Source organism: Geotrypetes seraphini, chromosome 7 (assembly GCF_902459505.1).
Source record: "Geotrypetes seraphini chromosome 7, aGeoSer1.1, whole genome shotgun sequence".
In the NCBI taxonomy this organism is placed as follows: Eukaryota; Metazoa; Chordata; class Amphibia; order Gymnophiona; family Dermophiidae; genus Geotrypetes; species Geotrypetes seraphini.
The window spans coordinates 145,180,738-145,204,131 of NC_047090.1; the positions used below are offsets into that span (position 1 = coordinate 145,180,738).

Below are 23,394 nucleotides of genomic sequence, written 5' to 3' on the forward strand. Positions count from 1 at the left end.
CTAAGGATGCTAGAAACTGCCAAGGGGAGACAGCAACAATGACTGTGCGCACTGTTTCCATTAGGAAATGAGGAATCCGCAGAAAGCGATTGACCAACTAGAGATCCAGAACGGGCCTCCAGTCCTCTGAGCCATTCTTTGGCACAATGAAGTATAAAGAGTATCTGCTATAGGCCAATTCATGTTCTGGAATGGGTTCTAATGCTCAGATGTCCAAGAGATGATGCAAAGTAGTGTGGATCTTTGACTCCTTTTCCAGCCGACTTGCCAGCGAGTCCAGAAACAAATCCGGAGACAGGTAAAAGAAATGTATCTTGTGCCCCTCCCGAATGATGTCCAGCACCCATTTATCCGAGAACATGCGAGTCCACTCCTGAGAAAACTGAGAAAGGTAGCCCTCTGGAGGGCTGTTTAGGAGCAGTAGCTGCTAGGGATCTGGATACCCAAGGATGTCTAGAATTGTAAGTGTTGTAACAGGAATTGTATCCCTGGGAGTAACTCTGGGAGGAAGAGCCCAAGGATCCCTGATGAAAATGGCGAGAGGGATGAAAATTATTACCGTCCCCTCCCAAAGTTTAGCAAGACATGTTAACAGGGAGAAACCTAGGGCGGCAATTAGCAACACCAGTCAAAAGGTCATCCAGACCATTCCCAAAAGGAAGCTGACCCTTGAAAGGAAGCCTGTTTAAAGTAGCCTTGGAGGCAGCATTCCCAGCCCAAGCACAGAGATCCAAAGAGGCCAGCACACAGTGGTAAGAACTCAAATGACATCATAAAGGGTGTCCGTCATATAATCCACACTGGCCATCACGAGCTGGGGACAGGCATCCATTTCCGCAGAGGGCACTCTGCACAATCTTGTGTGACAGGCACATGCTGCAAAGGAGGCTGCCGCCACTTCGATGCATGAAGAAGCCACTTCAAAAAGGTCTTTTTAAAAAAAATATAATATCCACTCTGCGATCCTGGGAGTCCTTAAACAGGTACCCTATGCCATGGCAGAATCCACCTTAAGTTGCTCAAAAATCTGCTGAAAATCACAGTGGTGTACCTAGGGTATGTGGCACCTGGGGCCCATAATTTTTTGACACCCCCCCCATGTAAAAAAATATTTTTTGTAATAACCATGAAACTGAATAAATGGTCATAATAGAAACAGGCAGTGAAAATTTTCATTTATTGAACCTCATATATGTAACCATTATTCCAAACATATCATAACATAACATAAATTATGTCTGAATTGTCATGACATCAGAAGTACATATGGAGTAGTTGCAGGTGATGCTTGGGACAGTTCTGATTGTGTTAGTTCGGTTTTATGTGTTTTTGAATAGAAGGGTTTTTATTTCTTTTTTGAAGATTTTGTAGTTTGTGGTCGAGGTCAATAGGTTGTAAAGTTGGGGGTCGAGTGTTGCAGCTCAAATGGCTAGGAGGTTGTCGAACTGTTTTTTTTCTTTTGACGTTTTTGGTTGGAGGGTGTGTGAATGGTGCGTGAGTTCTCCTATGTCTGGTTGAGGTGGACTGAATTATTTAGCTGAAGAAATTAGTTACCCCCCCCCCCCATTCCACACACATTAATTCTCTTCCATTTTTGTTCCCATTATAAAAAACACTGATAAGTTCTCAGAAAAAAATACATTAAAATAAGAAGTGAAAACAAAGGCCCCTACAGATGAGAACATAACATAAGAATAGCCTAACTGGGTCAGACCAATGGTCCATCATGCCCAATAACTCATTCTCATGGAAGCCAATCCAGGTCACTAGTACCTGGTCAAAACCCAAAGAGTAGCAACATTCCATGCTACCGATCCAGGGCAAGCAGACACTTCCCCCATGTCTTAATAACAGACCATGGACTTTTCCTACAGGAATTTGTCCAAACCTTTCTTAAAACCAGCTACGCTATCTGCTTTTACCATAACTTCTGGCCACTTCATTTTTAAGCTGAGATCTTTCCTTCTAAACAGAGACTTTGCTAGATGTCAAATACAGCACAAGGTAACTTCACACGGACTTAGCTGTGCAGGAAATGTGAATCTCCTCATACATCCACCATATAGTGCAAAAATGTGCAAAGGTCTGGTTTTTTATTTCGATCACTACATAGACTAATGCCACACAAGCAGCGCTGTTACAAACATATTCTGTAGGTCAGTGCTAAGGTTAACAAAGTTTCCTTCCTTGGACCAGGAGATACTGACAAACCACTGGAAGAGATCCCAAAACAACTACCCAGGAACAACACCCAAAGACCCACTCAGTGTGTGAACCAGTTGAGTGGAGTGGACTAACTGGGGGGTTGAAATGGGCCCGGAGTTTGCTCAGCAGAATTTCCCAGATCATCTCTTCCTCTCAACACATTGACATGCTGCCGCCACCACCACTAGGAACACCTCACTGGGTAGGCCAGCAATGCTATAAACTTTATAAAACACATTATTATATTTTCTTATAAAGCACATATTTTAACTGAACTCTCTGACATCCTCAGCCTTTCCATTCACAAAAATAGAAGGAAGAAAAGTTCCCATTTCCTGCAGTCTCATGTCCCCGGCCTATACAATATTTTCTTCTGCAGAGTGCAGACCCTTCAAAACTCTGACCAAATCTTAATTTCACTTGCATTATAAAGTACTGAGGATGCCATCTCTCCCCAATCCCAGGTCCTAAAGTCTAAGACAGTAGCGCAAATTAGTGCTGCCAGATTCAGGAAAAAAAATTTCGATTCGATTCAGCCTATTGAATTGGTTTATCGATTCGATTTTCCTGCCCAATTGGGTGTTTTTTTTCAAACATCCTGGTGGGTTTATTTTATAGCTTTTTCACCCCCCCCCCCTTTGGCTTCTCCTAACCACACTGGCGCTGTGGTGTAAATAAAATAAAGAAACAAAAGGACTTTTCCTCTCTCTGTTAAATCCTAGCTCACGTTTGCGGTCTAACACCAGCTCTGGCAGGATACACATTTCAAATCTGACATATTGTAATCACAAAACAGAAAATAAAATTAGTTTTTCTACCTTTTTGTTGTCTGGTTATTTTTCAAATCTTGTTGGTCCAAGGCTCTGGTTGTCTTCTGATAACTTGCTTGCCAGGGTCTCCTTCTTTCTTCTTTCTCTGTGCTAACCATCCATCTGCCATCTCTGTCCTCCCCTTCCGTTTCCCTTCCCTCCCCCGGATGTCTGGCATCTTTCCTTTTTTTTGTCTCCCTCCACAGATCCACCTTTTCTTAACTACCCTTTCATCCAGCAGCTTTCCCTCCTTCCCCACCACCCCAGGGTCCACCATCTCTCCCTTTCTTTTCCCAACTACCCTCCTAACCAGTATCTCTATCCCCCCCCTCCACACCATCCCTTGTGTCCAACTTCTCTCCCTTTCTGTTCCTTCCCTCCCTAAAACCCATGTCCATCATCTCTCTCTCTCTCTCTCCTCTATTTTCAGACCCATTATTTCTTCCCACCCAAAGTCCGGCATATGCACGTCTCTTTGAACCCCTCCCTCTTCCCTCCGTGTACTTCTACACCAAGGCCCCCCCCTCCCCTGAAGGCCTGTCCCCCCCTTAAAGGTCTGCATCCCACCCCTGAAGGCCTGTCCCCCCCTTGAAGGCCTGCCTGCCTGCTCCCCTTGAAGGCCTGCCCCCCTGAAGGCCTGTCCCCCCCCTCGAAGGCCTACACCCCCCTCGAAGGCCTGACCCCCTTGAAGGCCTGCACCCCCCTCGAAGGCCTGTCCCCCCTTTGAAGGCCTGCCTGCCTGTCCCCCTCTTGAAGGCCCATCCCCCCCTTGAAGACCTGTGCCCTCTCTGGAAGGCCTGTCCCCCCCTAAGGCCTGCAACCCCCCCCCCGACGGCCTGTCACCCCCCCCCGAAGGCCTGCCTGTCCCCCTTGAAGGCCTGTCCCCCCCAAAGGCCTGCACCCCCGAAGGACTGTCCTCACCCCTTGAAGGCCTGCCTGCCTGTCTCCCCCTGAAGGCCTGTCCCCTCCCTTGAAGGCCTGCACCCCCCTGAAGACCTGCTTCCCCCCGAAGGCCTACACCCCCCTCGAAGGCCTGTCCCCCCTTGAAGGCCTGCCTGCCTGTTCCCCTTGAAGGCCTGCCCCCCCTGAAGGCCTGTCCCCCCCTTGAAGGCTTGCACCCCCCCAAAGGCCTGCCCCCCTTGAAGGCCTGCACCCCCCCAAAGGCCTACACCCCCCTCGAAGGCCTGTCCCCCCCCTTGAAGGCCTGCCTGCCTGTCCCCCCCTTGAAGGCCCTTCCCCCCCTTGAAGGCCTGTGCCCTTCCTGGAAGGCCTGTCCCTCCCCTAAGGCCTGCACCCCCCCCCCCCAAAGGCCTGTTGCACCCCCCCGAAGGCCTGTCTGTCCCCCCCCGAAGGTCTGTACCCCCCCTTGAAGGCCTGCCTGCCTGTCCCCCCCTTGAAGGCCTGTCCCCCCCCCTAAAGCCTGCACCCCCCCAACAGCCTGTCACCCCCCCCGAAGGCCTGCCTGTCCCCCTGAAGGCCTGTCCCCCTGAAGGCCTGTCTCCCCCCCCTCCACAAGGTTTTGCCCCACCCTGAAGGCCTGCTACCCCCCCATGCCCACTACCTCGAAGGACCGCTCGGCCCCACCACCACCACGAAGCACTGCTTATTCCCCCGGCCTCCCCGCTTCATTTCCCTGGGGAAACAGCCTGCAGCAAGATCGCGCGATGCCAGCGATCTTTGCTTGCTTTGGCTGTTTCCTCCGCCGCGGTCCCGCCCCTCCTCTGACGTCAGAGGAGGGGCAGGACCATGGCGGAGGAAACAGCCGAAGCAGGCAAAGATCGCTGGCATCACGATCTTGCTGCAGGCTGTTTCCAGACGCAACACCCGGCGCAGGGGGGGGGGGAACCGGACCGGGAGCACCCCCTCAGGGCTTGGCACCCGGGGCGGACCGCCCCCCACGCCCCCCCCCCCTTGGTACGCCCTGGAAAATCAGGAACCAGTGAATAAAGCTTAAATTGTATCCCATGTACTGACTAAATGTATCTTTATTGTAAACCGCTTTGAACTTCATGGTATAGCGATATATAAGAAATAAATAATAATAATAATATAGTTTGAGAGGGCGAGAAAGAGCAACCTGGGCGTCCTATTGTTCTACAACAAAACCAGCACAGTGAAGTACACCAGAGGCAGACTGAAAAATCTGGAGTGGATTCCTTCTGCAGCATGAGGGTATAGGGAAATAACCCAGCTGTCTAGAATGTCTCACCTATTACACTGGAAATATTTTTGAGCATGTGAGTAGTGTGCACACATTTGTAACTTGCCATGGGACATTTCAGCAAGCCCCACGGTGTGCACTCATTAGTGCTTACCATGGCTTGGTAAAAGGGCCCCTTTGTCTTCTTCCACTTCTGTTTCTCATCTTTTCTGTCTTATGTTACCATACAACAAGGAATATCAACTTATCAATCACCCTTAAAAACTAATAGAAAAGCCCAGTCAGTCAATAAAGGAAAGCCTGGTATCTCTGCTATCTGCACAGTTACTCTGAGCTAAGGTCTCCTCTGCTGACAGTTCTGACCTCCCCAAAAGCAGTGCAGGCCGATTTCTCTCTGTAAAGCTCATGTACCACAATACCGTAGTTTCCTCTGCAGCATGGTTGCTTTGTGCTGTTGACACACATAAAGATAAAGGCAGTTTGTATAGTTAGGTAATGTTTCTCAGCTCTTTGCATCTGGGTCACTTTGTACCATGAACAGTAGGCATATTAATGTGTCTGCCTGTGCATATATATATTTAGACAACATTACCTCATGACACAAACTGCTACAGTATAGATAAATAGGTGTTATACAGCCAAAACCAGAAATTATTTCTTCATATCCTATTTGCTCCCCATGCAGTAGCTGTTTTCTGTATGTCACATAACATCAACATATACATATACATATATTCATATTTGAAAAGAGGCAGAAAAATGTAATGAGTTGAAAGCTGAAATAGAATAAGTACTGTATATCTTAAAATATTAATATAAAATCTTAAGGCGCATTTATGGCAAATCAAGATTGCATACTTAATAAATGATTTATCAGTTTTAATAATCAGCATAATATTCAAATGCAAATAATAATTTTTCAGTATGTCCCTTGAGCACTGACTCAGATTCTTCTACCAAGTTGAATGATACTCTTTCACTGTGCATAAGCACTACAAAATTACATTTCCATTGTCAGCAAATAAACTTCCTAGGATTCTATAAAATCCATATATTTATTTGTTTATAAATTATGGGTTCTTTTACTAAGATGCACTTAAGAAATGGGCTTGGTGTACTTTAACGTGGGACTTTCTGTGGGCTAACCCCATTTCTAATGTATCCTTAAAATAAGGCTTTTTTTTTTTTTTTACCTTTTTGCAGGTCCTGTGTTAAGTCTGCATTATCGAATCAGGACTCAATTCTGTATGAAAACTGCTACTGATAAAAAGTGCTAAACACTATTCTATAAATAATGTTCAGAATATTTGGCACCAGGAAACACATTCAAATTTGGGGGCGAGGATTTATACCATCTAAAACCTAGTGTAAATTCTCATGCCTAAATTAGGCGCAGATCTTCCTTATTCTGTAAAACTGCATGCAAATTCCAGGAATGCCCCTGATCCACCCATGTGCCTCCCATGACTGCACCCCCTTTTTAGATCTGTGCATAAAATTTATGCTCGTATCCCAATGACTAAAGATGCATGAGCAAATTTAAGTTAATGCCAATTATTACCAATAACTGAACTTTAGTGCCCAATTATCAGGGGTAATTGGCTTGTTTATCAATGGAAGATTAGGTTTCTACATTCGATAATCTTTTTCTGTTAATCCATGTAGGATTCCATACACTAGGGAGCTAATAATCAAAAGAAAAATATGTCTAAAAACCCGCTCAAGTCGACACTTGGATTAGATTGTAAGCTCTTCTGAGCAGGGACTATCTATTGCATGTAAAAATGTACACTGCTGTGTATGCCTTTTCAGTGCTATAGAAATAATAAATAGTAGTAGACATAAAAAAACAGGTCATCCAAGTGCCGATAATCAAAGACTTTTTAGGCCTCTGAATGCCGCTGTGCGCCCAGAGCTGAAAGGGGTGTTTTTGAAGGAGTGGTGAGGGCGGGACATGGGCTTACCTAGACATAGGGCCTGTTTTACAAAGCTGCGCTAGCAGCTGCCGTGTGGCAACAGCCCCAAAGCCCATAGAGATTTAAAGGGCTTCAAGGCTGTTGCTGCGCAGCTTTGTAAAACAGGCCCTTAGTTGTATTGCAGGGATAATCAAAAGTTTTATGAGGCTGCATGGACGGAACTTATACGTTGTGACTTAGAAAATATAAAACCAGATCTAAGGGCCAGATTCTGTACTGTATAGGTTGGGTTGCCACTGAACTGATTGATGGTTAGATTCCACGAAGGGAAAGGAAGACACAAGGGAAATCGTAAACAAAGTGCCCCTTTTATAGCAACTCTCCCTTTAAGAAAATGTCCGAATACAATATTGATTTGTGGAGTGGTGTGGGCCTCAGCCCCACCACTCCACCGCCAATTAGAAACTTATAGTGGGAAGCATTACGTGGACCTTCATCATTGGCCAATAAATACACTTTTATCTATATAAATATTTACTTTTCTTCTCACTTCTTTTGTCTTAATTTAAATTTTACATAAGAATATTAATAGTTCAAACTTTCGCTTTAAAGCTATTTATATTTTATAACTGAAATGACCCGGAAGAGGATGACCCGACATGTTTCACACACCCGTGCTTTTTCAAGGGTCTCTCTATAAATAGAGGGAAAAAAACATTCAAATAACTCATAGTACTTATCCCCCCTCTATAATTCACCTAACAGTTCTTTTGTATTGAAATCTTAAATTACAGCCTTACCACAGCCGCTTCCGTCATCCGACTCAGTGCTGACTTAAAGAGTTAGATGGTGGCGGCGTTTCTCTATACCCTTTAAATAACTCTTCATGATATAGTTACCTCCCCCTGCCTCCTACTGGATCCCCATTCAACCAATCAATGACACCCATTCTATCTCCCCATTCAAACCCTTTGGTTCCATAGTATCGAGTTGGTAAATATAACGCCGTTCCCTTTCATTCAAAATATTTTCAATATTCCCACCTTCCCTCCCTTGTTTCACACTATCAATGATATGCCATTGTATATCATCCACTTTATGACCTTTAGAAACCCAGTGTGAACCAAAGGGGCTTGCAGATGTAAATTAACCAAACGGGACTTGTGTTCTGTCAACCTGATTTTAACTGGTCTATTTGTGTGCCCGATATAAAGTAAATTGCACAGGCATACAATCGCATATACCATATGACTGGTATTACAGTCAGTGGAATCCCTAGATTTTAAAACAACACTTCTGGAACCCTCCATTGGGCCCCCTCAACGGTTTTACTGCACCATTGGCACCTACCACATTTTACATGATGCCCCCAACCATCCGCTCCCTCACTCCAAATTTTTGGAAATTAAATTTTTGACCCAGAGTAATCCCCCTAGAGAATGCTATCCTCGGGAACTCCTACAATTCTTTCATAACTGCTACCATCTGGTTGGTCGCTTGGGAGTAGGGGAGCACACGTTAAACGTTCCCCCTCCACCCTTGGAACTGTTTTATTTAATAAAAGATCTCTTTGGGCATACTTTGTCCATAAAAAAGCTTGTTTGATAGCTTTACTAGGGTAACCCCTAACTGCAAAATGTTGTGTTAAAGCTTGCGCCTGGATTTTAAATTCACCCATAGCTGAGCAGACCTGGCACACTCTTAGGAACTGGATGATAGGCAAATTAAAACATAATTTATAGGGATGGAAGCTACTAAAATGAAGCAGGGTATTGCGTGCTACTGGTTTCCTAAATAAGGAAGTAAAAATTCCCCCATTCATCAACGATATCCTGGTGTCCATCAGTCAAGAAGTGTTTCCTCATATCTGGAGACATAAGCCTCCTCAAGTACGGCGGGCAATTTTATTTCAAGCAAATCAGAAGGGAGGGATGGGAGCAGGGCCGGATTAATGAATAGGCCCAATAGGCACGTGCCTAGGGCCTGAAACTGTGAAGCAGGACCGCTGAAGGAGGACTACTCACCTTGCCATTTTTTTTTTTAAAACAGCAACGGCCCCCCCAGCAATAATGGCAATGGCCTCCCCCCCCACATCAATGGCAACGGGCCCCCCCCATCGATGGCAACGCGGACGGATCTGTTACAGGAAGGTCCCGCAATGACTGCGTCTGCCGGTCCATCCCCCTCCAACGTCACTTACTTGCTCCGGAAGAAGTGAACTCGGAGGGGGATGGACTGGCAGACACAGTCATCACGGAACCTTCTTGTAACAGATCCAGCCGCGTTGCCATTTCGATTATGTACATCTAATGTGCAAACTGATAGCACTAAGGTGCCAAAGGTTGGTCCTGTATCATAAAATCTGGAATAGTTATGTTTTTTCCTCAACATCGCAGCTGTAAAACTGTGGGCTGTTGTATTGCTGATGTGGGCGGGGCTGGGGTGGTGAAGGGTGGGGAGCATTGTGTTTGTGGTGGGGGAGGAGGGGGGTACAAGCTCAAGGTTCTCTCATTGGCGTTCTAGTTTTTCTGTATGTTTTGTATTAAGAGGGAAGAAGTGAGGGCTTTAGGGAGGATCTGGGTGGGTTGTTGGGAATGTTTGGTTCGTAATTTGAAAAATTTAAATAAAAAAGATTTTACAAAAAAAAGAGCCATTCGATAAGACCAACGCGCCATGGGTTCTCCATGAGCACCGGTCCCTGACTGAGAAGAGATTGATGAAGAGGGAGCCAAAGTATCCCGTCCCACTGAAGACGGACAAGATCCACATACCATGGGTGATGAGGTCAGACCAGAGCTACTAGAAACACCATGCCAGGATGCATTGATATCCAGAGGCCATGGAGGGAACACATACAGGAGCTCATAAGCTGGCCAGGGCTGAACCAAGGTGTCCAGCTCTATGCTTCCACACTGTTTGTCAACTGAAAAAGCACCTGGCCTTCAAGTTCTATGCTGAAAACATCAAGTCCATCTGGGGCCAACCCCAGCGCTGTACAATCAGAAGGAACGCCTTCTGCAAGAGGAATTATTCTCCCGGGTCCAGGAGCTGTTGGCTGAGAAGTCCGCCTGAACGCTGTCGACTCCGGTCACATGGGCCACTGAGAGAGACAGTGGATGTGCTTCAAGTTTTATTTAAGGGAGCGCTTCTTGTGCCCCCATGATGACTTAAGTACGCCACCACCGTGGCGTTGTCGGAGAATACTCGCACCGATTTCCTTTCAGAAGGGGCTGGAGAGTGAGTACCACCAGCCGAAGAACCCAGATCTCCCGATGATTGATTGACCAGTTTTTCTGATGAGGAGTCCCCTGCTCATGAATAGAGTAGTCCCTGTAGTGAGCACCCCAACCCGACAGGTAGCATCTGTCATAAGAGTCATCCACTCTGAAATCTGAAGAAGCTTGCCCTGGCAGAGAGCACCCCCCCTGAAGCCACCAGATCAAGCTGCTGTTTGCTGGCTCCATCCAGGGGAGTGGCATCTGAAGGGGATGATGCTGCAGAGACTACTGAGCGAGGAGTGTGTGGCGCAGTGGTTAAAGCTACAGCCTCAGCACCCTGGGGTAGTGGGCTCAAACCCATGATGCTCCTTGTGATCCTGGGAAAGTCACTTAATTCAATAAAAAGTCACTTAATCCCCCACAGCTCCAGGTACATTAGATAGATTGTGAGTCCACCAGGACAGACAGGGAAAAATGCTTGAGTACCTGAATAAACTCATGTAAACCATTCTGAGCTCTCCTGGGAGAATGGTATAGAAACTTGAATGAATAAATAAAGGGCACATGTGCGCTCTGGCCCAGGGGACCACCTCCAAGGGAGATGCCATTGACCCCAGAACCTGCAGATAATGCCAGGCCATGGAAGCCGGATGGTCCAAGACATCTCTGATCTATTGTTGAAGTTTCTGTCAGTGTACCTCAGAAAGAAATACACGACCCTGTCTGTCAAAGAGAAGGCCCATATACTCCAGGGACTGGGAGGGTGTCAAGTGGCTCTTCCTGAAGTTGCCAATGCCTGCAGCAGAGACACCACCGTCTCTACCACACTGATGAGACAGAGCCCTGGAGCAACCAGTTGTCCACGAAAGGATGAACGTGGACCCTCTGCCGGAGGAGAAAGCCGCCACAACTACCATCACTTTGGTGAAATGCGGGGCGCTGGCGCAAGGCCAAAGGGAAGAGCTGCGAACTGAAAATGCTGATGTAGAACATGGAAAACACAGAAACCTGCGATGTTCCAGGTAGATTGAAATATGGAGGTAAGCCTTTGTGAGATCCAAGGACGCCAGAAACTCTCCTGGAAAGACAGCAGCTATCACTGTGTGCACTGTTTCCAAACCTCCGAACCTTTCTGTGGCACAATGAAGTATAAAGAGTATCTGCCGATTCATGTTCTGGAATGGGTTTCATCATTCCAATGTCTAAGAGACGTTGCAGAGTATTGCGGACCCTGGACTCCTTTTCCTGCTGACGTGCCAGAGTCCAGAAACAAATCCAGAGGCAGGCAAAAGAGTTGTGCCCCTCCCGAATGACGGCCAGCACCCATCGGCTAGTGTGCCTTAGTAAAAGACCCCCATAATTAAAATCATTACAAAAACAGACTATGACACACATGAATTATCACAGATTGCTCAGTCATCATAATGTTCTTCCTAAACCCAGCATACCCACAATTAAGAGTTTGCATTAAGGCCTACAACTGTAACTTCAAGCTTCCAAAAGTAATAGATAAGTGGGGACCTGATTTATTGTATGAGGAAAGACTAAAAAGGTTAGGGCTCTTCAGCTTGGAAAAGAGACAGCTGAGGGGAGATTTGATTGAAATCTACAAAATCCTGAGTGAAGTAGAATGGGTACAAGTGAATCGATTTTTCACTCCGTCAAAGATTACAAAGACTAGGGGATACTCAATGAATTTACAGGGAAATACTTATAAAACCAATAGGAGGAAAATTAAGCTCTGGAATGCTTTGCCAGAGGATGTGGTAAGAGCGGATAGCGTAGCTGGTTTTAAGAAAGGTTTGGACAATTTCCTGGAGGAAAAGTCCATATGTCTGTTATTGAGAAAGACATGGAGGAAGCCATTACTTGCCCTGGATTGGTAGCATGGAATGTTGCTACTCTTTGGGTTTTGGCCAGGTACTAGTGACCTGGAATGGCCACTATGAGAACGGGCTACTGGGCTTGATGGACCATTGGTCTGACCCAGTAAGGCTATTCTTATCTGATATGCAGCCTGGAACACAACGTTAAAGAGATATGTACTGCAGTGATTAGAGCTACAGCCTCAGCACCCTGAGCTTGTGGGTTCAAATCCCATGCTGCTCCTTGTGACCTTGGGCAAGTCACATAATCCCCCATTGCCCCAGGTATATTAGATAGAGTGTGGGCCCACCAGGACAGATAGGGAAAATACTTGAGTACCTGAATGCAAATCACTTAGGCTATAAGTGGTATATAAATAAATAAATAAAAAGCAATAAACATGAGGTTGTGGGTTCAGTCTCAGTTCTGTTCCCTGTGACCCTGGGAAAGCATTTACCCCTCCATTGCTCCAAGTACCACAGTTAGATTGTGAGCCTTTGGGAACATATAGGGGAAAATGCTCAGTACTATATTACTATTCAATGTAAACTGCTTAAAATATAAGCAGTATATAAAATTAAAAAAAATTATTTGTCTTCACTTGTCTTTTCATAATGAATGTATTAAGATTAACATCAATATGGTACATTTTTTTTTTTGGGGGGGGAGGCAAACCATATAGAGGCAATCTAAAAACACATATGTTTTACTGCACACAGTGGATCTTCCACAAACAATTTTTCTTGCGGATAGAAATGACCCAGCTGCATGAAGTCAATCTTGTTAAGGGTTAAATATCCCAGCCTTGGTGTTGGGACAATTGAATAGGGTAAGGCTGCACAATAACTGCGGATGCCGTGTCGGACAACGGGTGATGTTAAGAAAGGCAGCCCCTTCCAAACAGCAACTTCTTATTCAGGCTGGAGATTGAACGGGAAGAAGCTGTTTCCATGACCAGGAAACGAGGAATGAGACGCAGGACGTCAGGAAAAAAAAGAAACGAGTTCCAATAAGTGGCAGAACTTCAGTCATCTGCATAAGATTATAGGACTGCTAACTACTGTAAATTATAGTCCTAACTTCTTAAACAAAGAAATTCCTTGGAAACGCCAACCAGGCAACTTGGCCGTAAGGAGAGGGCGGGTTCCCTCCTAATGGTTTTCGATGGAACAAGGATGATTTATGCCTTGAGCTCTTCAGAAAGAAACGAATAAGCATTTCTAAACTCTTTTAATACAGCAGACAGTACTTGAGCGCCTTCCGCTTCCCTGTCTTTCTCTTTACCTGAAGATGTAGTCTCCATGGTAACGGGCGGGTGCTGGGGCTGCTGGTCCTTGCTCGGCTGGAACGCGAGCAGCTGCGCCCCGTCTCCCCAGCTACGGTCTGCGGAGCTCGAGCCACCAGCTGCTGCCGCTATTGAGTGTAAGCCAGCCTCCTCTTCGCTGGCCCCAGACGCACCGCTGCTCACAAAGCGCTCTGCTAACGACTCTGCTCCCAAGCTAGACTGATTCTCGGAATTAGCAGACATGCTGAGAGGTTTGCAAATATTTTAGGCGAGGCTCCTGGCAGCTAAACCGAGCGGATGCTGCAGTATCTGCGAAAGCTTTACTCCACTAGAGCATTACGCAGGTGAAAATGGCTTGTTTAGTTTCGGTATTTCAACCCTGACGTCATCCGATAGCTGGCTTATCACAGTCAGGGATTTAGGATGGAGAGTTCACGCCGTTTAACTGTTTGGGATCCTCCAGTGTCTGGGGGAACCAAATCAATGTAAAGAGAAAAATAGTTTAAGCTGTAGCATATTTGCATGGTAAACTTGTTACTTGCTTATGTTAATATGCTACAGTAAGTAACACGTTTAAATGGTTAATCTTCCAGCTAAAGCACGCATTGGTTTTTCTGTGAACAAAGGGGTCGGTATAAAGTATTGCATTTATTAGTCAAGACTTTTCTAAATGTCTCCCTTTTCCTAATTATATTAGCATGATTTTTAAGCTTTAGACTTAGAGTATCGTTAGCAAGTGTTGTAGTCTGAAGAAGAAATGAGTTGAAGGGCTACTGCAGATGTCATAGTAATGTACTTTAGAAATGACCTGACTTCCAGATCTTTATAGAAAATGAAATACATTAACAACATTCAAAATAAAAATTAGGAATTGTATTGCAATCTATAAATAATTCTCATTTTTTCCAGTTCTTTCTTTAATTTACCTTATAAGCATCTGTTCAGTCAGAATCGATCATCTCGTGCTAGCCTTTGAAGTTCGTTGACAGCAAAGCAGGTTTATAAAACATTTTATTAGCTCATCTTGTTTTTGTTACAGAAAATCTGAGTCCTCCACAGAGAGCTCCATCGGATTAGCTGACAGAATGTAGCAGCTTTCTGAGAAATCGTTTACTCTTCCAAAGTTACTCTGTAGAGTGGCGAATGTTTGTGTAACAAAAATTATACCTGCCCAATCAAATGTCACGCAGCTCACTGTGCTTGACCTGATCTTAATGTCGAGAAGTCAACATGAAGTAATGAAAGGCCTCGGCTGGGGTTTACCAATAACAATCCTCTCTATGTTAGAGGAAAGCTCTATTATTGGCTGTAGAGACAACACGGGACAGGTAACCAGGCAACCAACCAGGCAACTAACTTAGTGGGCAACCGTTGCCTTGCAGTTCGGTCGCATCTGAACGTGGGTCTGGAAGCTGCAGCGCTGGCGCCGATTCTTTCGTTTGCAGTACGAGGAAATCCTGGAGAGTAACAACTGCTGCTGATGGTTCCGACCCAGAGGACACCATTTCTTCCCACACACAAACGCATGCACATATACACACAATACCCTGCTCCGCACCAGCTCCATCTTTCCCCCTTAGGCTTTGCGGTTCCCAGCGGCCGAAGCTAATGCAAGGTAAGTATTGAGGCCAGGGCCGGTGCAAAAGGTATTGGGCGCCCTAGGCGAACTTTCAGCCCTACTTGTCCCCTTCCAAAATTTACGTTCAGACCACTAATCTACATCCCCTCTCCCACACCCAGACATCATGCTTTTAGTTTAAAATATTTATGTGTATAACATACACACATATGAAAAGGGAATTTTCCCCAAAATAATTGCCCATCCTTCCTGCAAGTAAAGGTATGCATTGCTGGTGAGTGTCAAGCTTCTTGTTTTGCTTTGACTGGTGCTGCCCTAGGTGACCAGGGAGCGTTGCCTGATGGTTGGATTGGGGTGGTCTTGTTTTGCATGTGCGTTTTGCTTCCTCTTCCATAATACTACAGAGATGGAAAAAGAGACTGTTGTCTGGCCTATGGGGCATGGATAAGGGGCTGCTTTCTCCAGCAGTGGACACTTGAACTTTGACCTTATCCCCTATGTATGTGGGGTTGTTTTTTGGGGCTGAAATGTGTAATAGAAGAAAATTGTTTTGCTACTCATTAGTGCTGCCTGATTCAGGAAAATTTTCAATTTGATTTGATTCAGCCTATTGAATCAATTATTTGATTCGATTTTCCTGCCCAATTGGGTGTTGTTGTTTTTTGGTTTTGTTTTTTTCAAACATCCTGGTGGGTTTATTTTATAAAGAAAAATGGGGAGACCCAATGATCCACAGTGAAAACAATCCACCGATAAAAACAAAAACTGTGGATACAGATGTTCTAGAGATAATTTATTAAACACTGACATATAAAACCATGAAAATTCAATTAAAAAAGTACAATGATAAAAAATACTGTGATAAAAATCCAACTGGACCCTACACGGTCCGTGTTTCGGCGAACACGCCTTCCTCAGGGGTCCATTTTATAGCCTCTTAACCCTCTTTGCCCTATCCTACCCACACTGGCGCTGGAAATTATGTCCTAGCAAATATCCTTGGAAGTTCAAGCTACTCTTTGAGGAGGGACCAAACCCTAGAGTTATCTTGAGTTGACACGAAGGGCAATATTCAAAGATTGTGATATGATTGTTCTATGTGAATTTTTCATTTTGCCCATGTGCTTTTTCTTCTCAAAGAGCACATATTTTTGGAGAGGTGTTATTTTGGGGTTTTGATGAAAAGATTGGAATATACAGTACGTATCTTCTATAAATATTTCAAGCGAGATTAAGAACACAGGAGCAAGATTTCAACTTTCTTCACCATTTTAAAGAAGCAGAAAAAGGGGGATTAAGTAAAAACTGATTACTATACTAAATTGGGATCTAATCTACTGCTGCAGCTCCTTTCATTTTGTCCTTATTAGCAGGACGCAAAATCCCAATCAAATGGGAAGATTTTTCCAAGAACAGTGGAAACACACGTACCATTGCTTAGATACTCCCACAATGCGCATAGCTGCAGATTATCAAGCAACTGTGTAGCTGCCTCTCCTCCGACCATTTTTCCCCCAAGCACTTGCAGGTGCCGTTAGAATCCACGTGCCCAAAACATGCCGGCCCAAACCAACCAATCCAATCCTAGTGGGGCGGGGCACGCTTCCAGAAAGGTCATAGCCTCCTTCAAACTTGCCAATCCGAGTCCTGTTGGGTGGGGTATGAGGCCGAAAATGACGAGACCCCTTGAAACTAGCCAATCCGAGTCTGGCGTTCAGACGTGCATCTGGAAATGCTGACGTTCTTCCCTTCCAAAAGCCTCAGGCTTTGATTAAACTGGGTGGCTAGGGGGGAAGCCGGAGGACACTGCAGCACTTCCTGACTGATCCTTCCTCCTCACTAGTGCTGCCCGATTCACGATTCGAATTGGTTCACCGATTCGAATCAGGTGAATCGATTTGAATTGGTTCGTTTTTGTAAAAAAACGGACTTACCGATTCATCCCGATTAAAGTTCATTCTTTTTTCACTGCCAGCTGCCAGACTCGTTCCCATCTAAAGTAACTTCCAGTTTTGCAAAACCAGAAGTTACATCAGAAGAAACAAAAGGACGTGGGAGCGTCGAGGGGGAGCGAGCAGACCTTGTACAGCAGACCAGTCGGAAGCAAAGGGTATTTTTTGGCTGTCTCCGCATTTCTCCTCTCTTCCCTGCGATTCCACATCCAGTCGAGTAAGTAACTGAACCGACAGGGAGGGCTGAGAATTGGCAGGTGGTGCTCAGAATCAGCAGCGTGGGCTGAGAATCGGCATGGGGTGCTCAGAATCAGCAGGGGGTGCTCAGAATCGGCAGGGGGGGGCAGAGAATCGGCAGGGAGTGCTCAGAATCAGCAGGGGGGGGCTGAGAATCAGCAGGGAGTGCTCAGAATCCGCAGGGGGGCTGAGAATCGGCAGGTGGGCTGAGAATGGCAGGGGGGCTGAGAATCAGCAGGGAGTGATCAGAATCGGCAGGGGGGCTGGTGGGGGCTGGGGATGGAAGCTGAAATCGGCAGGGGCTGGGGATGGAAGCTGAGATTCAGCAGGGGGACTGCTGAGTCTTGGGGGCTGGAAGCTGAAATCGGCAGGGGGGCTAGTGAGTCTTGGGGACTGGGGGTAGAAGCTGAAATCGGCAGAGGGGCTGGGGATGGAAGCTGGGAATTGGAAGGGGGGCTGGTGAGTCTGGGGGGCTGGGGATGGAAGCCAGCAAGAGGTAGCGCTGCTGCTCCTGCTTTAGGAGACCTGAAGGCACGGGGAGGAGGAAGTCAGACAGCCCTACTATTCATCTCCCTCCTTGCTGTATCTATCAGTACCTTGCCGATGTTGGTTTCTGTATTGTATTTGAAAGGTTGTGTATTAAATAACTCAAAATAAAATACAATTCACCAGTGCTACTCTTTATTTCACCCTAAAATCGGTGGTAATTTATTTGAGGATTTTTTATTATCATTGTTTCTTGATTTTATTTGTTTTAGTATTTATAGACCACTTATAGCCTAAGTGGTTTACATTCATCATGTACTCCAGTATTTCTCCCTATCTGTCCTGGTGGGCTCACAATCTAATGTATCTGGGGTAATGGAGTGTTAGTGACTTTGCCAAGGGTCACAAGGAGCAGTGCTGGGCTTGAACCTGCAACATCAAGGTGTTGAGGCTGCATCCCTAACCACAAGGTCACTCCACTCCACTGCTGTGCTTCTTATTTTTCTTTGTAGGACTGTATGAGGGTTAATGGAAAAGTAATGCCTCCACCTCCATAACTTTTGTTTAAATGAAGATATTTTCATTAATTAAAAAAAGCCAAAAATAATGATTGAAACTTGCTTTTTATTATATATACTAGCTGATGCCCCGGCGTTGCACGGGTATTTAATTATAGCAATAACACTGTAAATGGATTCAAATAAAGATACTTTATAGTGGTGAATGAAATTATTTTTTTACAGCTTAATAAAAAGTACAATATTCAAATTATAATGTGAAATATTTGACAAAATGAATACAATACAACTAATGCAAAACGTGATTATAAACAACATTTTTAGTTTCACCTCCAGGAGCAAGAACATATAAATTCTTGGGTGAACCCACCCTTGAGCAAGCAACATAGAGTTGTGGGCCGAGAGACCCCCAGAACATATCACCCCAGGTAGTGAGGGATCTGCATACCAAGTTTCGTTCAAATCGGTCAAGCCGTTTTTGAATTACTGTGAGAATGGCAGCTTTTTACATTTTTTCCATTGACATGAATGGGTGAAATCTGATTTTCTGTTTGTAGCTCCGCCCACGTGTGTAGGTGGGCCGCGAGACCCCCAGAACATATCATCCCAGGTAGTGAGGGATCTGCATACCAAGTTTCGTTCAAATCGGTCAAGCCGTTTTTGCGTGATCGTGGCACATACACATACACATACATACCTCCGATTTTATATATATAGATTTACATTTCTATATAGTTGCCACATATTTCTGCCACTGATGGACATGTTTTTGAAAGCTGTCATGAAAGAACGACAAATCTTATCTCTCCAAGTCTTTTCCGTCTCTCAAAGTTTTAGTGTAACATTTTGAGTGATCCTCTGATTGAGTCCTTTTATGAATTCTCAACCTTTCATGTATGAGTCTCATCCATTGCTGTCATGTGTCTTCCGCTTCATTTTTGATCACACAAAATCAGTGCTTCCTGGTCCACAATCTATACTTTTTTTTGTCAAGTGACACACAGTATTCACATGGTTTGTGGTTTATTATGCATACTACTACTACTACTATTATTGTTTCCAGATGTACGCAGCATATACTATACCACTTATTCTGACAGGCAGGTCCAAGTGGCTTACATAGTCATCACCATAAACAATCTGTTTGCAGCAGTGAATTTCAATGGGAAGGACTCCTTCAACAGTCAGAAATTCTATCATGGCACATTGCTCACTGCATGCTTCCATTTCACAAGCAATAGCAAAAATAGTCTCTTCACACACACACTTCTCGCCAACTGAGGTGAAGGAAGAGATTTCATAGAACATGTGTAGTGTATCTGTGTTCCATCTGTTGATGAATTATTGAGGTGGAGGGATTACTTTTCATTTAACCCTTGTATTTTATTGATTATAATTGTATACTCTTTTGAAAGATTGTGTGCAGCTGTTACCATTCCACCATCTTCAAAAAAAATTTCCGATTCCACTGGTGGATCATGCAATGTGTTAATAATTTGCATCAGGGATCCTTAACCTCTTTTGCCCTCTGCACCCCTTTCACTGATCAATGAAGTCCTTGAATCCCCTTCCTAAACCATGTGTCTACTAGTGACTACTGACAGCAGTGCTAACTGGTAACATGTTGAAAAAAATTACAGTAGTACACAGTTACACTATCAATAATCAATAATCCTATATAACAGTGGTTCCCAACCCTGTCCTGGAGGACTCCCAGGCCAGTCAGGTTTTCAGGATAGTCCTAATGAATATGCATGGAGCAGATATGCCTGCCTGGCACCTCTATTATATGCAGATCTCTCTCATGCATATTCATTAGTGCCATCCTGAAAACCTGAGTGGCCTGGGGGTCATCCAGGACAGGGTTGGGAACCACTGCTATATAATAAAACCCTAGCTGCGCATGCGCACTCTTCCCTTCGTGTTCCGTGATCGCTGATCTGTGATCAGTCTGTGGCGACAGGAGTGCGCATGCGCGCATATATCGCTCCCTCTCTCTGTGGCCGCCAGGACTGGCCTGCAGCGCTGGACTCCCTGCTCTCCACCTCCTCAAGCAAAAATTAAAAGCTGCGGTGTCGGCTTCTCTCACGAGCCGCATCAGCGTCGGAGAAGGTTTCCGACGCTGGTGGGGATCGTGAGAGGAGCCGCGGCGGCACTTTTAAACTTTAAAAAAAAACTTTGGCCGCAGCAGGCCAGCCCGTGGGAAGGGAAGGGGGGCCGACAAAGAAAAGGACTCCAGCCACAGGAACGCAATAAGGGAAGGGAGGGGCATGGATCAGGCTAGACCGCGGGAAGGGAAGGGGGAGGCCAGATCGCGGTAAGAGAAGGAAAGGGAGGTTGGGGGAAAATGCTGCTACTGCTGCACAGGGACCTGGAGGGGAAGGGAAATACCGCTGCTGCTTCAGCACAGGTAAGTGGAGGGGGGGGGGGAAGGAGGGAAATGCTGTTGCTGCTGCACAGGGAAGTGAGGTGGAAATGCTGCTGCACAGGAAAAAGGAGGGAAAGAATGACAGACAGACAGTGGGAGTGAGGGAGACAAAGAAAGGAAGAAAGACACAGGGGCAGGGAGAGGCACAGAGAGACAGACAGAGAGAGAGAGAGAGAGACAGCGGGAGGGAGAGAGACAGAAAGACAGACAGAGATATATTCTAGCACCCATTAATGTAACGGGCTTAATGACTAGTTGTCCTAATAACTGCCTTCACTCTATCTAGAAAGTTTCTGTAAATTGCTTCAGGTTTCAGGATCATTCTCTGCACTCTGTTTGACCTTGTTGGGTGCAGGTACCACTGTTAAAAAAAGACCTGGTTTAGATGTATCAAAGACAGTGAGGATGGACCACTGAAGCCATGGCCTGACCATGTTTAACCCTGCATTTTATTCACTGCTAGGGAGATTGGTTGGAGAAGCAGGGTTAGAATTTTACTCCTGGTAGAGTTCTGTGCATCACCTGCGCACCATCTTAAAACAACTAATGTTAGTTTTTAAATGCTTCCACGGCATGACCCCCGACTACATAGTGAGGAAGCTTGCAATCTACCACCCTCGGCGACCTCTCCGATCTCAACTTGAACTCAGGTTATGTAACCTTCTTGCAAATTGCCTTCACCTGGAAACGGCCCGGAAGTGATCATACTCCTACAGCATACCTAAACTAGGGAACCAACTCCCCCCCTGCCATCAGGGCAATTGACAACCTACTCCCTTTCCGAAAGGCATTGAAGATACTACTATTCACGAACCAGCATGCTCTTGGTCTGAAACTTTAACACCTGTAACACGGGACACCTGAGACTTCTGTCAACTAATACTTATTCTCTTATCTACTGTAGCTATGCTAGTATCATCTTAGATTCTATATAGCTTGTGTGCTTTTAAATTTACCGTAGCATATGTGTTTGTTATTGATACCTGTCTTAAATTATCTTAGTATGTGTGTTATTCATCCTGAAGACTTTTGTGTATGTATCTTTGTAACCCATTCTGGGCTCCTGGGAGGACAGTCTCTAAAACTAACTAACCCCCTCCTTTGCAAAGCTGCGCTAGCGTTTTTAGCGCCAGCCATGGCGGTAAGAACTCAGATGCTCATAGAATTCCTGTGAGCATCGGAGATCTTACTGCCGTGGCCAGCACTAAAAACTGCAATATGGGTTTGTAAAAGGGGGGTTAAATAAATAAACAAAAAATTCAAAATTCTGCTCAAAACAAAAATCCAAATTCTGCAAGTTTATTTGACAACATTTAAATAATATTTTTGCTCATTATTATCCAGAATTTCAGTACAATTCAGTATTTTCATTAAATTATACTAGAAAGAATAAACAGCCTTCAAGTTTTTCTCATTCTGACTTTCTTCTAGCAGCACACCTTTGTGAAAGCCCACTTTAGTTTTGGTTGATTTGTTTTCATAGTACTTCACTTTGCCTTTATGTTGTTGAAAAATGTTTCTGAAAGCTGACATATTTCAATAAATTCAGAATAAAAAATATTTTCTATCTTTTGTAGTCTGAGCAGTTTATTTTTCCATTCATTTAGGTTTCAGAGTCCCTTTTTTTGCTTTTCTTTGTTTTTTCTTAACTGTCTTCCCAGGATCACCTATTAATTTTACATTTTGTCCCTATCTGTCCTATCCAGCATCTCTCCTCCCTATCTCTATTCTGAACTTCTCCTCTCTGTGACCCTCTCCATTCCCCTGCATCCATCATCTCTCTGCCACAGTGGCGTACCTAGGGTATGTGGCACCCGGGGGCCCATCATTTTTTGACACCCCCCCCATGTAAAAAAATATTTTTTGTAATGACCATGAAACGGAATAAATGGTCAGAATAGAAACAGGCAGTGAAAATTTTCTTATATTCCAAACATAACATAACATAAATTATGTCTGAATTGTCATGACATCAGAAGTACATATGGAGTAGTTGCAGGTGATGCTTGGGACAGTTCTGATTGTGTTAGTTCGGTTTTATGTGTTTTTTGAATACAAGGATTTTTATTTCTTTTTGATGGTTTTGCAGTCTGTGGTCGATGTCAATTGGTTGTAGAGTTGGGGGTCGAGTGTTGCAGCTCGAATGGCTAGGAGGTTGTCGAACAGTTTTTTTCTTTTGACGTTTTTGGTTGGAGGGTGTGTGAATGGTGCGTGAGTTCTCCTATGTCTGTTTGAAGTGGATTGAATTATTTAGCTGAAGAAATTAGTTACCCCCTCATCCCACACACATTAATTCTCTTCCATTTTTGTTCCCATTATAAAAAACACTGATAAGTTCCCAGAAAAAAAATACATTAAAATAAGAAGTGAAAACAAAGGCCCCTACAGATGAGAACATAACATAAGAATAGCCTAACTGGGTCAGATCAATGGTCCATCATGCCCAGTAGCCCATTCTCATGGTAGCCAATCCAGGACACTAATACCTGATCAAAACCCAAAGAGTAGCAACATTCCATGCTACCGATCCAGGGCAAGCAGACACTTCCCCCATGTCTTAATAATAGATTATGGACTTTTCCTCCAGGAATTTGTCCAAATCTTTCTTAAAACCAGCTACACTATCTGCTTTTACCATAACTTCTGGCCACTTCATTTTTAAGTTTAGATCTTTCCTTTCAAACAGAGACCTTGCTAGATGTCAAATACAGCACAAGGTAACTTCACATGGACT

The 23,394-nt window shown here is 44.8% G+C and overlaps 2 protein-coding genes across 5 annotated transcripts in view; one reads left to right on the forward strand and one right to left on the reverse strand.

The window, feature by feature from the left end:
* Positions 1-14,648, reverse strand: part of RTN1 (reticulon 1) — a 235,362-nt gene extending 220,714 nt beyond the window's left edge. Inside the window, exon 1 of one of the 2 annotated variants that reach the window (XM_033952062.1) lies at positions 14,387-14,648. Coding sequence is in view for 1 of the 2 variants with exons in the window: in XM_033952061.1 (XP_033807952.1) it covers positions 13,460-13,703 (244 nt within the window). In the remaining variant the exon portion in view is untranslated. Of the gene's footprint in view, positions 1-13,459; positions 13,841-14,386 lie in introns of those variants that run through there. The other variant, XM_033952061.1, reaches the window with a different exon arrangement.
* A 185-nt stretch (positions 14,649-14,833) lies between these two features.
* The window catches only part of LRRC9 (leucine rich repeat containing 9), a 584,298-nt gene continuing 575,737 nt past the window's right edge, over positions 14,834-23,394 (forward strand). For all 3 annotated transcript variants that reach the window (XM_033952892.1, XM_033952893.1, XM_033952894.1), the window contains exons 1-2: positions 14,834-15,075; positions 17,015-17,208. The gene's annotated coding sequence lies outside the window, so the exon portion shown is untranslated. The remainder of the gene's footprint in view (positions 15,076-17,014; positions 17,209-23,394) is intronic.